This window comes from Gavia stellata, chromosome 17, assembly GCF_030936135.1.
Source record: "Gavia stellata isolate bGavSte3 chromosome 17, bGavSte3.hap2, whole genome shotgun sequence".
In the NCBI taxonomy this organism is placed as follows: domain Eukaryota; kingdom Metazoa; phylum Chordata; class Aves; order Gaviiformes; family Gaviidae; genus Gavia; species Gavia stellata.
This window is the reverse complement of record NC_082610.1, coordinates 13,311,092-13,326,524: the sequence shown is the minus strand read 5'-3', so window position 1 is coordinate 13,326,524 and position 15,433 is coordinate 13,311,092. Positions and strand designations below refer to the sequence as shown.

At 45.4% G+C, this 15,433-nt stretch overlaps 2 protein-coding genes across 2 annotated transcripts; one reads left to right on the top strand and one right to left on the bottom strand.

Moving 5' to 3' along the window:
- Window positions 1-2,025: 2,025 nt before the first annotated feature.
- On the top strand, window positions 2,026-6,825 carry AKIP1 (A-kinase interacting protein 1). The gene is made up of 5 exons (XM_059826034.1): window positions 2,026-2,151; window positions 2,725-2,802; window positions 5,235-5,348; window positions 5,672-5,722; window positions 6,628-6,825. The coding sequence occupies exons 1-5, from the start codon at window positions 2,026-2,028 to the stop codon at window positions 6,769-6,771; spliced, it is 513 nt and encodes a 170-aa protein (XP_059682017.1). The 3' UTR covers window positions 6,772-6,825.
- A 3,366-nt stretch (window positions 6,826-10,191) lies between these two features.
- On the bottom strand, window positions 10,192-14,791 carry C17H11orf16 (chromosome 17 C11orf16 homolog). Its single transcript, XM_059826157.1, is given in 6 exon segments — window positions 10,192-10,338; window positions 10,802-10,849; window positions 10,851-11,455; window positions 12,237-12,465; window positions 13,661-13,820; window positions 14,625-14,791. Coding segments are annotated over 6 exon segments (1,356 nt in total).
- Window positions 14,792-15,433: the final 642 nt, after the last annotated feature.

The following is a 15,433-nucleotide window of genomic DNA, read 5'->3' as shown; positions in this document are numbered from 1 at the left end:
TATGAGCTTTCCTATGCAAGGATACTTCTCTGAACCCAGAGCCCAGTACTCAGGATAAACTATTCCTGGCTTTCGCCACCTCATCAACAAAATAAGATATATTGTCTTGAGATATTCTGATCTGCCATCCCCCATGACAAGGAAATCTGGTGTAAATGTCCAGCACTTCACAAACCTCCATCATATTTCAAAAGAGCGGACGCACAGGAAATAAGGGTAACTCTCATCCGGGTTCTGATGTGAATGTGTGATTCAAAGCAAAAGCTGTTTCAGCTGTCAGCCTCCTTGGGACAGATGTATTTACTCAGCTGCAAAAGGAGTACTCTGTCACCGAACATCAGAAAATGGTGGGAGTTTAAATTTCAACACACAAGGAATAATGTACTTCATGAACAACAAGCTACTGCTATGAGTACCTGGCAGGAATATAAAATGAATACAATTTTCTTTCCCCGTTACGAAAATTACATAGGAGGGCCTTTTCAAGTCTATTTCACAAGTGCAGCAAGATAGCAAACCGGTCTGCCTCTCCAGGAGACCAGCGATAACAAGGAATGATGCTCAAAGAAAGACACTCAACTTCCAATTAACCAGGAAGCAGTCTGTTCTGGCTGCTTCTCCAGTACATCAAACAAACATCTCAAACGTGCTAATATTGCTTTTATCAAATATTATTTTTCTCCCCCATTTGTGTTGCATTCAGTCCCCAAGACCTCAAGCAACTTGGCAACCGCCTAAATTTTCCTTTGACTACAGTATACCCAACCTAAAATTAAGTTGTATTTGAACACTGAATTGGGGTCTCCAATGTGTTTTAATGAACAAGCAGCCTGTGAAGGGCTTGTTTATTACAGGAGCTGGCTGCTGCTCTGGTTAAGCAACTGGAAGATGATAATAAAATATAAACTTTTATTTTTCTTGTTTGCCAAACAGATTACAGCTAGCAAAGCTTCACAAACAAGAACGAAGGACTTGGAAAATCAGGGCCTACTTGTTAACCTTGGCCATACTGCGCTTAAACAAAGTTTCTGTGCTTATTTTGCCCTTCCTGCTGTCACCTCAGTGCAAACGAGGTTAGCAAAACCACAGAGTGGCTCTTATTTCCATGTAGCCACAGTCGCTTTCCAAGCCTGTTTGGTAGCTCCGAGCGGCAACTGCAGCCTCACACGCTGCAGGGCTGACGAAGGCCTCACGCATACGCGTTGCCCTGCTGGAAAACCCTCCTGGGCCAGAAGCAGCTTCCAGCGAGCAAATTTGCTTGTTTGGCAAATCTTGCTTGTAGTAGGCCAAAATGCTTTGTGCTTTCTTCTCACTGACCCAAGTGAAAGGGCTTTCTTTTGGAGAGCGGACGCAGTGATAGTTTGCAGGTGGTCTGGCCTGGCTGCTCACCTGGCACTCCGCCCTCTTACTGATACCTGTTTCACTCAGCCAACCATCACTACATACTGTAATTATTATTTTCTACCTCATAAGTTTAAAAAAAAAAAACAGGGAGTACCGCTTTCCACTACAGAGACCATGGGGCAAAGCCCCCCGGGCACGCAGCACCAACCCGCCGAGCCGCGCATGCCTCGCGCTGAGCCGGGGCTCGGCACCCCTCCAGCTTCTCTCGGCTCTTCCCCGTTGTCGCCCGGCGGGGACAGCCGCGGAGCAACACCCGGGCGCCTCATAGACCCGCCGCCACCCGCTGAGGGAAGCTCACGGAAAGCCACTCCGGACGCCCCTCCCCCGCGCGGGGCGGTGGCTTTACCTCAGGGCAGGGCGCGGGCGCAGGTCCGCCCCAGCGGGTGGTGGCGTGAGGGGAAAACAGAGACCCCCCCAACCTCTCCGCGGGACCGGGCGCCCGGCGGCATCTGCCCCGCTGCCACCGGGCGGGGCGGGGCGGGGCGGGGCGGAGCGGGGCAGCGCAGCGCAGCACCGGCGGGGCTGTGGCGCCCCCTAGCGGCAGCGGAGGGAGGAGGGGTGGGCGGGGCGGAGCGGCGGCGCGTGCGCACTGCGACGGCGCGTGGCGGCGGCAGCGGCGGGATGGAGGGGGCGCGCGCGGGGCGGACGGCGGGGCTGGCGCGCGCCGTGCTGGAGCGGGCGCGGCGACGGCGGCGGCGGCCCGTGGGACGGGTCCCGGCCTCGGCCTCGGCCTCGGCCTCGGCCCCGGTCAGTGCTGCGGGCGGCGGCGGGGCGGGGGCGGCCGTGCCGGCAGAAATGCCACAAAGTAAACGAGAAGCGCCGAGGAGCTGCGTCCTTAAATGGTGGCAGGATCGCTCGTGCCCTGCGGAGGCCTAGTGTGTGTGTATATATATACCTGCGTGGGCCTGAGCCATGTGTGCGCTTTAAGGAGCTGGAGGCATTGCAAAGTACGGAGAGCGGTGTCACGCTTGGTTACTTCCCCCCGCGTCTCGGCTAGTCAAAGCCAGCGTGGAAGGGTGGCGGCACTTACAGAGGAACGAGGGGTGCTGTGCGGGGCGGCGGAGCGAGGCGGCGGCTCCAGCCCGCGACCTCCTGGGTGTAGCAAATGCCTCGGCCTTGCTTGGTGCGTGCTGGGGGCGGCGGAAGGCCGCTGGGCACGCTGCCTTAAAACGGAGCGCCGCGGCGGTGGGCCACGCGTGACCATCACCCCAGAGACAGCCTCCAGCACAGCGAGTATTTTGCTATTTAATCAGCTGACGCTTTCTACCTCTAAGCAACAAGCACCACATTACGAGTTACAAAAAATGTCTTTAATTGCAGGAAGAAGAATCAGAACGTCTCAGTGCAGCGTTCGCTTCAATTGTGAACTTGATGAATCAAGCCTCAAAGGAATGCGAGGTGAGGTTTTACCCCCAGACCTGTGCAAAGGGGAACGTTTATCATGTGCCTGGCAGTAGGCCTGTTTGCACTACTTTTGCTAAAACTGCAAAAATTAGACTTCATTTTTGCTCATTGCATGGCAAGAGCTTAGCCAGTGAGCCTGTGATGCCAGCCTAGTCTAAGAAATTCGGGGCATTCACCATCATGTGGTAGGTTACGTGGTAGGTTTTGCCAGTGTTATCCTGACCAACTGGTACCACCTTAGTTGATAAACACCACTATCAGCATTTTCCCTAGACAGCAGCAGTAGACCGGTACAGATTTTAGCAGAGAGTTTCTTCACTTCTTGGTGAAAAGGCAATATGGTTAGAGAGACAGAAGTGACAGATGACGTCACAAATTACATTTTGTCAGCCACTGCACAGGCTTGTCGTGTGTCACACTGTACAGAGTTGCTTCCAGTGCTGCAAGGTACCTCTGCACCTCTGCTGTGGAGTGGCTTTACAACAGAGTAACCCTTTGTTTTCATCATGCCAACATGAACCGCTCATGTTGGCTGACAGAGTCAGCGTGTTCTGGGTGGCAGCAGCAAGGAAGAGTCTGAATCTCGAGCAAAGAGATTGCTTTGTGTCACACGTTCGCTCTGAATTTAGCGTTAACCTCCGCAGTATCGTTTGCTGAGCAAACTCAATTTGGGATGTTGTTACTGGATAAGGAGTGTGGGCTCAGTTGTGAGCAGCACCGTGTCTTTATTTGTGATAAGTAGAAATTGATAGGTATGGCATACAGATGCACCGCTCCACTGCTTTCATGTTGGCTCTGGCTGCCGGGTGTCATTACTCTTCTGGATAGACAGACCGGGAGCCATCTCTGCCAGCTCGTCCTTGTGAATATAGCCTTACAGCCTGACTATGGCATTAAAGTCTCTGAAAACTCCATCACAGTTTACATCGTCTGTGCCCTTTGGGATCTGTTACCGTAATGCAGCAGGGAGCGTGTTGTCTGCAGAGTTAATAACAGAGGCTAAGTCTTCAATTAAATTAGAGAAAACAGTAGTTCAACACACACCAGATGATTAGCTCTTAAGCAACTCCTTTATCATTTCAAAGCGCTACATACACAGTAACCAGTTAATCCTAAAACAACTCAGGCAGAACAGTTTTACACAAGATGAAACAAAAATATAACAGTGTATAGAGACTCATCCTATGCCCTATGAGGAGTATTAGAGTTGGAAGAAGCCAGGGATGACTTCCACATTTATGCATCAGCCAAGACAGTACTGCTTCAGTCATCTTCTGTAGAAACAAAGAGTTGTAAAAGGGGGGGTAGGGTGGGATTCTCAGATCCACAAGTTCATCAATAATAATAAAAATCCACAGCCTAACATAACCATTTAGGCACTTGAATGCAAACAATTAAAATTGTGATTTAAGATGTAAGATGATTTTAGCGTTTCTTACCAAAAGTTTGGTTTCATTTCTTTGCTCTGTGACATCATGTGAAAGAATCCAGCTCACCTGCTGTGATACAGAGATGCTCTGTGAAGCGTTATGCAATAGGCCAGAGTATTTGATGTATTTTGGGACATAGCTCCACAGTAAACCACAATACAAGCAACCAAATCCGTTGATGTGTGCGTAACCTCAAGGAATAAAGCACAGCAGTAGATTTGGAAAGAAGAATTGCTATTGGCCTTATTTTTGTTTAGTCTTGACAGTCAGAGACAAGGAAAATATAAGTGAAATAAAATAGATATTTTGGAACCTTTTGGTCCCTGTGATCAAAAAGGTAACCCTAGGAGTTCTCTAGTGACAATAGATGGCAGCAGAGCTGCACTCAAATACTTAATTTGCAGTGGGGAAGATTCAAGTACCTTTACTGTGGAGCCAGAAAAGGGCTGCTCTGGACTCAATACAATTCTCAAAATCGCTATGCCACTAGCACCAGCCTTGAAGACGCTTTAGCTTCTTCACTAACTCATTTTTCAGTATTAACATGTTCTGAGAGCACTGCTGCTGCACGTGCCCTGCAGAACCCATCTTCACTGGCTAGGTTGCAAAGCACCTAGCTTGCATGTACATCCTATTAAGGACGGATAAACTATGCCTTCTTCCACCAGAGCTTTTCTTGAAGAGTCTGATCAGGTAGATGTTTCCAGAGCGTTCCTTCTGATATTTTCATGAAGTCAATTCTGGGGTGTCAGAGAGTCCCTATGTATTGTCTTAGGAGACACACGTCTAAAATCAGGGCTGACAGTTTTGTACCAGAAGGCAGATGTCCTGTGGACATCCAGATATTGTTTTCATCCTCACATGAGAACAAAACAGCCAATTAATACAGAAGGTCAGTGGCTGTGCAGTTCCACTTTTAATTGTAAATCTGCAGTAGTTGTGAGCATGTCTTTGATGCTTCTCCAGATAATATTCTCTGTTTCTATTGTTGTCCAGAAGTACTATTGCTTTACGGCAGCCTGTAGATTCAAAGAGCATGAAATCAAACACATCTGCAGATACCATGGCAGGCAAGCAGGGGAAAGAGAGCTGGAGTCCTCCGAAGAAGAGGTAAGTAGGTGGTTTTGGTTTTGATTAAAGGTTATTCCTTCCCTCACCATCAGAGAATTGTTATCCGTCTAGTGTCTATGACACTTGCTTACACTAATGTATATGGTTTGACATCATGGGCATACGAACACCTGGACTGATCTGAGCCTTCTGTTGGATCAGGGGGTGGAGGGAGGCAGAGTAACTTCTGGTGGCACCAATCAGTGTCTCATCAGTCCTTTTGTGGAGAGGAAAATTTCATGGACATCAAGCATCCCCTCTCTCAGAGGCTGAATTTGCCTTTTGTGTTGTACCATTAGAAAATGGTATCTTTTTCTTTCCAGAGGACTGAAGCCTCTGTAGCACCCAGTCAAGCTCAAACTTGCCAGCAACATGTAAGTTTATAGAATACTTTGGTTTTAAATTGAGGTATAGCATTTCTTTATCATTTTGCATCAAGCTGGTTAAAATCTGTGATCAGGTGTGGAGACTTCGTGATGGCACAGAAGATAGGATTGTGAATGCACCACTGGTTTAACGTGTGTATAGGTGGGGAGTAGAATGGGCATACAGAGACTAGCACAATTAATTATAAACCAGATTGTGGCATTCTGGAACATAACCAGTTAAGAGTCTACTTGATATTTTGGACTGGTACAGAATGTCAAACACTGTGATTAATCTTTAGGCTCTTGTGAATTGCATCAGCAACAATAATGCGGCAGTTCTCCAGTCTCACCTCATTTGTGCTCCTGAGTGCTCCTGACACATTCCCTGTGCTGAGAAAAGGCATGCAGCAAAGCACGCAGCAGTTGCCTAGCCAGTTATGCTTGGCCCTCATATAGTCTCTCTGAAGGCTCCTGTTCCTCAAGGAGGAGAAAACTTTTTCAAAGCCTAACACCTCACCAAATCAATTTCAGGAACTTGAGAAACATGGAATCTGTACCACAGTACAAATTAGTGGGAGCACCCTTGTTGTATGGATATTTTCCAGGTTTACGTTCAAAACCGTTTAGGTTGGTAACTTTCAATTTTGTCAGGCAGAGATTGTAGCATATTGATTATTTCCATTGATGGAAACATTAGATGAAATACTTTGAGTATGGCACTTGCTAATTTTTGTATTGACACAAAGATTTTACAGTTTTGTCCATGCTGCCTGTATATTTTGAAAAATCTTAGTACATTTACATAGCAGCTGAAATGTAATTTTTTTTACCCAAATTCAAAATTTTTATTTTTGTGGGAAATCTAAAGATGACTAAACAGTAAGGAAACTTTTTTTTTTTTTCTCCTAAAGACCAGACAAGCTTCCAAAGACATCTACATTGAAGTTTCTCCTGGCACCTATTCTGTCACAGCAACCTCAGAGGATATGGTGCAACAAACCCACGTGGTGGATGTCAACGCAGGACAAAGTGTTGATTTAACTTTTGTTCTATGATGTTTGTTGTTTCTCGGCAATCACAGGAATAAAATATGAGGCTGTTTTAACACATGTAATGGACTATGTGTATCTTCTTCTTGTTAGCACTTTAATAGTATCCTCCTCTGGGACTCCATTTTTATGCCCTTTATATTTGTTTTCTACTTAATGCAATTATATGCAGCCCACTTTGTACACTGATTTTATAAATATTTGTATATCGTGTGCCTTAAATCCAATTATGTGATTGTGTAATTCCAGGTTCCTATGCTTTAAACAATTAAAGATACAATCAGTGGAATAAAATACATAATTTAGTCTTTGTGATGAGAGCTTTTTTTATATTATCCTCAGACAGAACATCCATGTCACATTCTTGACCACAGACAGCATGATCCATGTGGTATGAATATGGACGTACATTAGCTTCTGTGGGCTGGCACTGATTTTAGAGCAGCTGCCTCGCAATGCATCTCTCCTATCTGTACTTTTATTATTCTGACACAGAAATAAAATGCAAAATAAATTCACTATCTAGGACCCCAACTCAGAAAGGTGCTTGAATGTGTGTCAGATGTTTAGTATAGGCACATAAACTATTGACACTTCAAGTCCTGTCTCTGCAGTCTCTTGCCTAGACTGAAAACCAGCTAGCTGCCTTTTTCAGTAGGCAGTGGGGTACCCTGAACTGTCTCCTGTTTCCTGAGGGGAAAAGTACTGCTGAGCAACTGCACACTGCAGCTTATGGGCATGTTCATATGCTTTAAACCATGAGTAGTCCCACTAATGAGACTCCCTGGATGCTTAACTCTCCTGAAGGATCAGATTCCACGGTTAGAATTAGTGACATGACCTATATATATCTAATCTTTTTGTAGCTGTTGGTATTAAGGTTTCAGTTAATTTTCATGGGAATATAAATCCAGCTTGAATGCTGGATCTCTGAGCATTTTTGTGTTTGCATCCATAGTAGCAGCTCCTTTACCCTCTGGCTACTTTCTCTTCTGCTTTAATCCTGAGAAAATATTTTCAGCTGTCAGCTTGTACTGTTTCTCCATTCCTTCTGGCTTTCTACAAAAATAAATTGCTATGCTGAATTCCTCTGGCTGACTCCAGAATTGGAGGTTTATTAGACCCTTGCTCTGCACTGGTTCAGGCTTTTGGTGGTCATACTAGTTTACCTGATCTCTCCATAGTTGTAAAGTGAAGTCCAAATAATTAGGAATTTAACATAACACCTTGGAGTAAAGAATGAGGATGCTGAAATTCAATGTGGGTAGAAATAGCGTTTCTCAGTTATTAAAATTATACAGTTACCCATAAAGAAATTCTACAGAGACAGTACCTAAATCAGAACTTTAATTGCTTGATAAATGTAACACTGTTACAGTATAAGCAGTTTACCCGAAATTTCAGCTCCTGAACATCATCAGTTGTACATTTATTGAATTGCGGTTGATCGTGTCTCTTTCTGCTTTGTTGCAAGTGAGCTCTTTGCTGTTTTTTCTGTCTGTCCTCTTCTGACACAGTCTGTATCATCACGTTTGTTGTCTGTTATGCGAGTCACTTTACGTTTATCATCTGACTCTGTCTTCTTTCTTGCTGTTCTATATCTTTGTTTTTCTGATGCTGCAAAACCTTCTTTCTGGAGGACAGAAAAAAAATCCCTCGGAAGGTTAGTCTAAAAAAAAGCATCAGTGTCTTTCTAACTGCTGCTTTCCTGGCTGTAAGATAGGTACATCTGCCTAATGTTGCGTTAATAATGGTATCATTTCTGTGCTAGTACAAACTTTACTGCTGAAACACAGAAGCATACAATAAGACCACAGGATTTTCAGAAGCTGTTAGGCTTTGACCAAACTTTGCTCCTTTAGAAGTTAGGAGGATTTTTGGTGACTAGAGTGGGAGGACATTAGCCCCACAGAGAGCACCTCTGGGAAGCCTGCTCTCTTCACTTACTTGTTGCAAGTTACTTCTGATGCAGCCTGTATTATGTGACAAAACTGCTTCAGCTTTCTGGAGGAGTAGCAATGTACCCTCTGGGTTTAAGAACACCAAGGGTTATTTTACAGGAATAAAAGTATGTCATTATACTCCCTATTACCACATTGTGTCCACTACTTTGATTCATGCTGCTGGTTTGGGACTAGAATGAAGCCCCTCTAGTTTCTTTTTAGTTTTACCAAAAGGCAAAGCATGTCACTTCAGTGCACAGCTGTGACACTTGCTAACATAGAGCATGTCTGCCCAGAGCTCCATACTGGCATAAAAATTCCTAGAAAATCAATTACAAAGGAGTGTAATTATGATTACTTAAACAGCAAACTAGGAACCATACAGTTAATAAGTTGGTAGGCATCTGCTTAAAATTAATGCGTATAATTGTGAGAATACAAGATATATTCCAATATATTCTCTGTCCACTAAGACACGTCATTAACAGATTAATCTTCTCCTAAAGAAAATCATGCAAATTTAGCACATACAAAGTTTTACTCTGCATTCAGCTCACAGTAGCAAGAACATTAAGGTACAGAAGATGTAATATTTCATTTCTGATATATAATTTATTAATTGTACCCCTGGTGCTCTTGCGTAGAGCAGTGTTTCTGCTCACCCTGCTATTCTCTTTCATCTTCCCCTTCTTCCTGCAAGCTTTTTTCTTTGTCTTTTCTGTGCTTTCTTTGTTTGGCATTCATGTTCTGTTTTTTTTCAAGCTTTTCTAAAGCAGGAGGGGACCATGGCCAACAGAAACACAGCCCAAAACTCAGGGTCTTGTCCTTGTTCCCAGATGTGACACAGTTTGCCTACTCTGTATCCCCCAGCTTCAGGGTAGGGCTCTGCCGTTGAAACTGCTTGCTTCTTGTGAGTGAGTAAGAGAAGACACTCAGTAAAGACCGTTTACTAAAAATAGCTGCTTTTATCTTTCAGAGATAGAGATCGCGACTATCAGAGTGTGACTGGCAGAGCCCAGCACCTTTCCAGACTGGATCTTTTCTTGTGTTTTATTGCTGCTGACAGTCACAGCTGTCCATTTCCAGGGCCACTCATGTAGGTCCCTACTTCCGTAGGACTTCATTGGGTTGATATCAATGGGCATTTGGCAGGTTTCTGAATTGATATCTGCATTGTTGAATGCTCATACAGTTACTGGCATAATCTTTTCCATTTTACCAAGTAGCTTCAGCCCCTCCTTAGGGTTTTGGGATTTTTGTTTTGTTTTAATTAGTGGAGAAGTTCCCTGCCTATCACAAAACTGGCGGACAGCCTTAGCAATCCGTTAAGTTAGGAATGATGTATTTTGCTAGCCAACCTCCAGACCATTAACAAGAATATTTCTTCCATTCAAACAAACCGCGTGCTTACATAAATACAGTATTAATACAGATTACCTTACCCCCAATGACGGCTTGAAACCTTGGTCTCCTAAGATTTCTTTCATTGTGAGTTGCCCTCTGGGAGGCTGCTTGATGGTTTCAAACATTGCACTCCAATTAGGCAGGGCAACATGGGACATGTCCCCAGCGGAGATGCCTTTGGATTCCGATTTGCCCTTTGTACATGTGCTGCTGCGACTGCCGAGTCCTGGGAAGGAGTAAAATTGTATCTAAGAGTGAAACCAGAACTGAAATGGAGAAACATTCATTTCAGAAGAGAGGAAATTACACTTTAAACCTGAAAAGAATTCTTTCAGATGATTTATTGTGCATGGACTAGCTATGAAGGTTAATGAAGATGTTAGCATCATAAAAAGTGTAGGAAAATAGTGGGGAAGAAACTCAGAGAGGGATATCTGTGCTTCCAAATGAGATTTGCTGTTCTGATAGTTTTCCATGGGATGAGTTGCCAAAAGAAGAGCTAGCATGCAAGGTGAGCCAACAGAGATGTTGGGGAAGGGGAAATATTGTATCTGAGGCTGATACACAAATTTATGCTATTTATACCAATTAAGTACAGGTGAAGTCACTGCCCAGATGAAGAGGGCACAGAACACACTTGGTTATTTCCCTCTGGCTGCTTCTTCCCTGTGAGGGTGGTTAAAAGCTACCTGAATTACTGGGATGGGACTTGTGGCAGCTTCTTTTCCAGTATTTCCCCTCTGGTCTTGCAGAATCCTTTAGCCTGGGCTTCTCAGGACAGCCGGAGTCTGTGTTAACAGCACTGTCCACCACAGTACTCTTAGTGGGGAATGGCTCCAGGTCCCACTCTGAATCTGAAGAGAGGGAAGATGCTGCCACAACTGCTGGTTCTTCTTGGTTTGGGCCTTCCAGTTCTAGAAGGTGTGGAGAGGGCTCGCTGCTGGACTCTGCCTCTTCAGTCTCTCTCTGAAAAACCAGAGACCTGGATGGAAGAGGCCACCAGGCATCAGCACGGGGACGGCAGCAGCAGATGCACCGTACACACGCTGTCAAACAGCATAAACCATCACAGTGGTAGTGGAAATGGGGTGAGCAGAGCAAGCAGTGCTTGGCAAGGCTATGTACAGCACAAACAGGAATCAGGGCTGTTTTAGGACTGCAGGAAAAAATACAAGAGTTAGCATCCAGAGTTTCTCTGGGCTTCAACCTGCTGGTGAAAGGCATGTGGATCATCTCTACTATCCTCTCCCACTGGCTAGGGGGGATCCACAAAGCCACACCTCGCGGGAGTTTCACTTTCTTGTCATTCCAGAACTGGACCATAATTTCTTCATCTTCTGAAGCTGTTGAGAGAAAAGGTAAGCCACCATAAGCAGCTGGCCTGCCTGGGCAGCACACACGTACAGATCAGGCTTTGCAGCTTTATGCACTTTCTACTCCTGTCAAGCAGTAGGATCAACTACTGCCCCTCTCTGCAACACCTCACCATAATGTCCTGGAGGGGGGAACGGAGAGCTAGGGCACCGTCGGTGTGACAACACACCTGGCAGCATCTTTCTTCCCAATTTGTCATCAGATGAGCAAGTAAATGTTGACTGAGCAACTTCTGTTGCTGTTGCCAAAGTTAGCAGTACCGCTTTGAGAACAGTATTTTGGTAAGTCAGTGGAGTCTGACTGTCAGACATGGGAAAAATGAATGAGCTGTTGAAATCTCCTACGCTTGGGTGATAAAATCACCCCCAGACGTACCACTTGATACAAATGTGAGCGTTCAAGCACAGATGGGTGCTTCCTGAGAGCTGCCTCGCTTGGATCCCTCAGGAAAAGGCCGCTGTCCTTCACATGGCAGACACAGCCTTGTCCAAGCAGATGGGAAATAGCACATTGGCGGACATGGAAGATGACATTTTTAAGGGTCACAACTTCCTTAGGGTCAGACCAGTGAGGTTACACACAGATATCCATCAGCAAGTCACATCAGCTCCTGCAAGCTTTAAGTAAGGCTGAACTATAGTCTCTGCATTGGTGATTCTCCGGCAGTGGCACCATGACAAGAGTTTATCCTGATGGTCTCACTTGTGTTCCCGAGCAAGGCAAGCAAGAAGAGGGCAGCATCCTTCTTACCTCGTAAGGGGTCCCTTGTCTCAGTTCCTGTGAGGACAGTTCCTGGGCCATACCTGGCCATATCTGGCTCCCAGGGTGCCATCACTTTGTCTCCTGGGAGTAAGGAGTGTTTCATCCCGTTCACATATTCCAGGATGTCATCCTTCGCTGTTTTTTGCAGACACGCTGGATGCCTTCCACGTGACACAAGTGGTTTGGCAAACTCTACCAAGAACATGCCTCTTTCACTCTGTTACCAGGAACAAAATAATAGTTTCTCTGAAAACAGTCTGTAATGTGTCAGGTCACGTAACCTTCACCAGAAGGCCATTCTGTGGCTAGGTCAGAACACCAAGCCAGCCTGAACAGTAACTAAATAGTGTGCAGTGTTAGTCTGGCATCAAGACAGCCAGAAAAAACGCTGGGAGACTCACCAGAAAGCAGGCTGAGTGAAGCATATGTACAGGTTCCCTGCCGCTACAACCTGTATTTTCTTCCCCAAAAGAAAAAGCTATAGAGTGCAACTGGATTTGACAAATCCAGATTTCACAAATGTGTGCACCAGCTAACAAGGGACACTGAAGCTGTTCAGACCTGTTCTTCAGTCATGCCCAAGTCCTTCCTCATTACATACAACACTAAGTCACTGCTTCTTGGAGAGGTTGTTGGGAATTTTTATTTTCTTTTAAATTAAGGCCTGTCAAGAGGCTTTCCATCAACAATGAAACTAGGCACTTCCCTGTTCTTGAGAAAGAATAGGCTCTTTTTTCTGTTAAGTTTGAAGTGCTAACAAACCAATGAATTAAAGCTTTCACTAACATTTCTGAAAAGACACTGAGCCATTGGTCTGTAGCTGCCTCAAGCTGGAAGTGTGTACATAAAACACTAACGCTTTTCCTGTGCTATTGATGGTTATGTGTCTACACACAACAGTAGCCGGTACACCGCTCACACCACCACTCACGCTGTCTCAGACCGGCTCAATGCCCAGCGGCAGCAGAAGCAGAGGACCTGCTCTTGCAAGGTGCACAACGGCACTGCTCTCACCCCAAACTGGGAGTCTGGGGGGGACCCATCTTCTGCATGGCAGGAGGATCTCGAAACATGCCTGCTTGCTCCTAGAAACGGACTCAGTAAAGGAGGCTGAGCAGAGCAAGGATCTGATCATCACCAGTATATCGGTGCCTGAGGCTGTGCTGCATACAAGAGGCTCACACAGCACGCCAGGCAGCGGGAGGTGAGGACAGCCTGGAATCAGGCACCTCGGGAACTTTACGAATCGACATAATCATGAGCATCAGCTGTCCTGGTGATCTGTTCTCCAATTCGTGCACTGTCTGAAATCAAAACTGCCACACGACACTCAGGTGGTGCACGAGGACTGCTGGTGGACCGGGCACCCTACCACGCGTACCCGCAACTACCGCACCGCAACCGTCACTCACCTCTATCTCCTCTTTTACTGTACCACGGTAATAAAATCCATCTTGTTCCCTTCTCACCAGCACAGGGAGGTTGCTGTCTAAACCCACTGATCTCTCCGATGTGCTCAGCCTCTTCCATGCTGGGCCAGGGGAAGGGAGGCAGTGGCTAATCCTTTGGCACCTTGAAGAAAAGAAAACGGGTTAGCACTGACAGAAACAGCTTCTGTAGGTCATAAAACAAAAAAAATCTTGTAAGATTTAAGAACTGGATCATTCCACCTCATCTTGTAGCACTCCCACAGGCCAAGGCATGTGGGAAGAAACAGAAAACTTGCTTGTGCTGGGACAATTTCTTGCTCTTGGGAAAAAAACATCAGTGCCTGTTTTTACCCAGATTTCTTTGGGTTTGGTTTTAGAGGAAGTGAGCCAGGATTAGGCTGGAATCCTGGGCAAGCATTACCTGCACTAGCCCCTTTGCTGTTTACATGACAAGCCAATGCAACCCTTAAGATCAGGAGAAAGGACCCATTTCCAGCACGGAGCACTCCCAGGTGCGCTCGAGAGCGCTGTAGCTGATGGTTTACACTGGGAACTCAGGGAGCAACAGAAAAGTAGAAAAGTAAACAACGAAGCTGCTGGTTGATGACAGCTTCAAGTTCAAACCAGGAAAAATAATCCCCTGTCACAAACGATTAGAAACATTTCACAGAAGACAGCTGCTAACGCAAGATGCTTTTATTTATCCAAATAACATTAAAGGAATGTTTCTTTGATAGGAGGTTTACTCATGTTTCGCTTTTCATAATCTCCAGGGTAGCAAATCACTTTAGTTAATACCATCTAAAAAACTGCCAGTGCAGGGGAGGAGAAAGCTCAAATGATGTTCAAGCTGGTAATTTATTAATCTGACACACCAGCCTGTTTTATCCTATTAGATATCACGAAAAAGAACAAATCACAGACTCAAACAAGAACTTGATTTTACCTCGGGGGGGCAAGGGGCTCGGCGATCCAGGCTGGATGCACTACAAAAGAGCTCCTGCAGCAGGGGCTGACAGTAGGTGCGGCGCTGGAGCACGAGAGCTTGTCCAGAGCTGGCACTGCACTGCAGTACCTGGGGGCCGTAGGCAGGAACCCTTCCGAACAAGCCATTCTTGCAAAAGCAGCTACCCGCAGGACTTAGTTGTGATCTGTTGGTAGAAAAGAGACAATGTACGGGCATTTTCCAACACAAGCAAATGCTTTCGAGTGTACTTCAAGAATTCAGTAGCTTTTATTAATTGTTTCTTTTTATTTAAAAAGAATGAATTCAAAATATCCAGACTGGCATTTGGTCAGACGAACCTGTATCACTGACTTCAGTCACCCAAATCCCAACCTAGTAGAAGGACAGAAACACCCAAGGAAACCAGAAATACTGTGAAAATCCCCAGGAAATCAACAGCTTTCGCCTCCCTCCAACTTTTGCTTCCCTCTATAACACCCAGCTCTCTTGTCTTATACCGACACTCTCCTTCAAAGCTTTCTTGTACACAGTCCCAGCCAAACCTGCCCTATTTTACAAGCTGAGACAGAAGCTACAGCTGAAGTCGACAAGCTGAGTAAACGTGACAGTTTTTGAACGTGATGTTAGATTACAGTTGCCTGTTACTTGTTTTATTTATAGTGATGTATTAAGAGGAAATATTTTGATCTTTCAGCTGTCCTGTCATGTTTTATAACAGTAGGATTATGGCTTGCCATGAGAAAGAATGAGATGGCTCAGATTTGACAAATGATAACTATTCAGAGGCT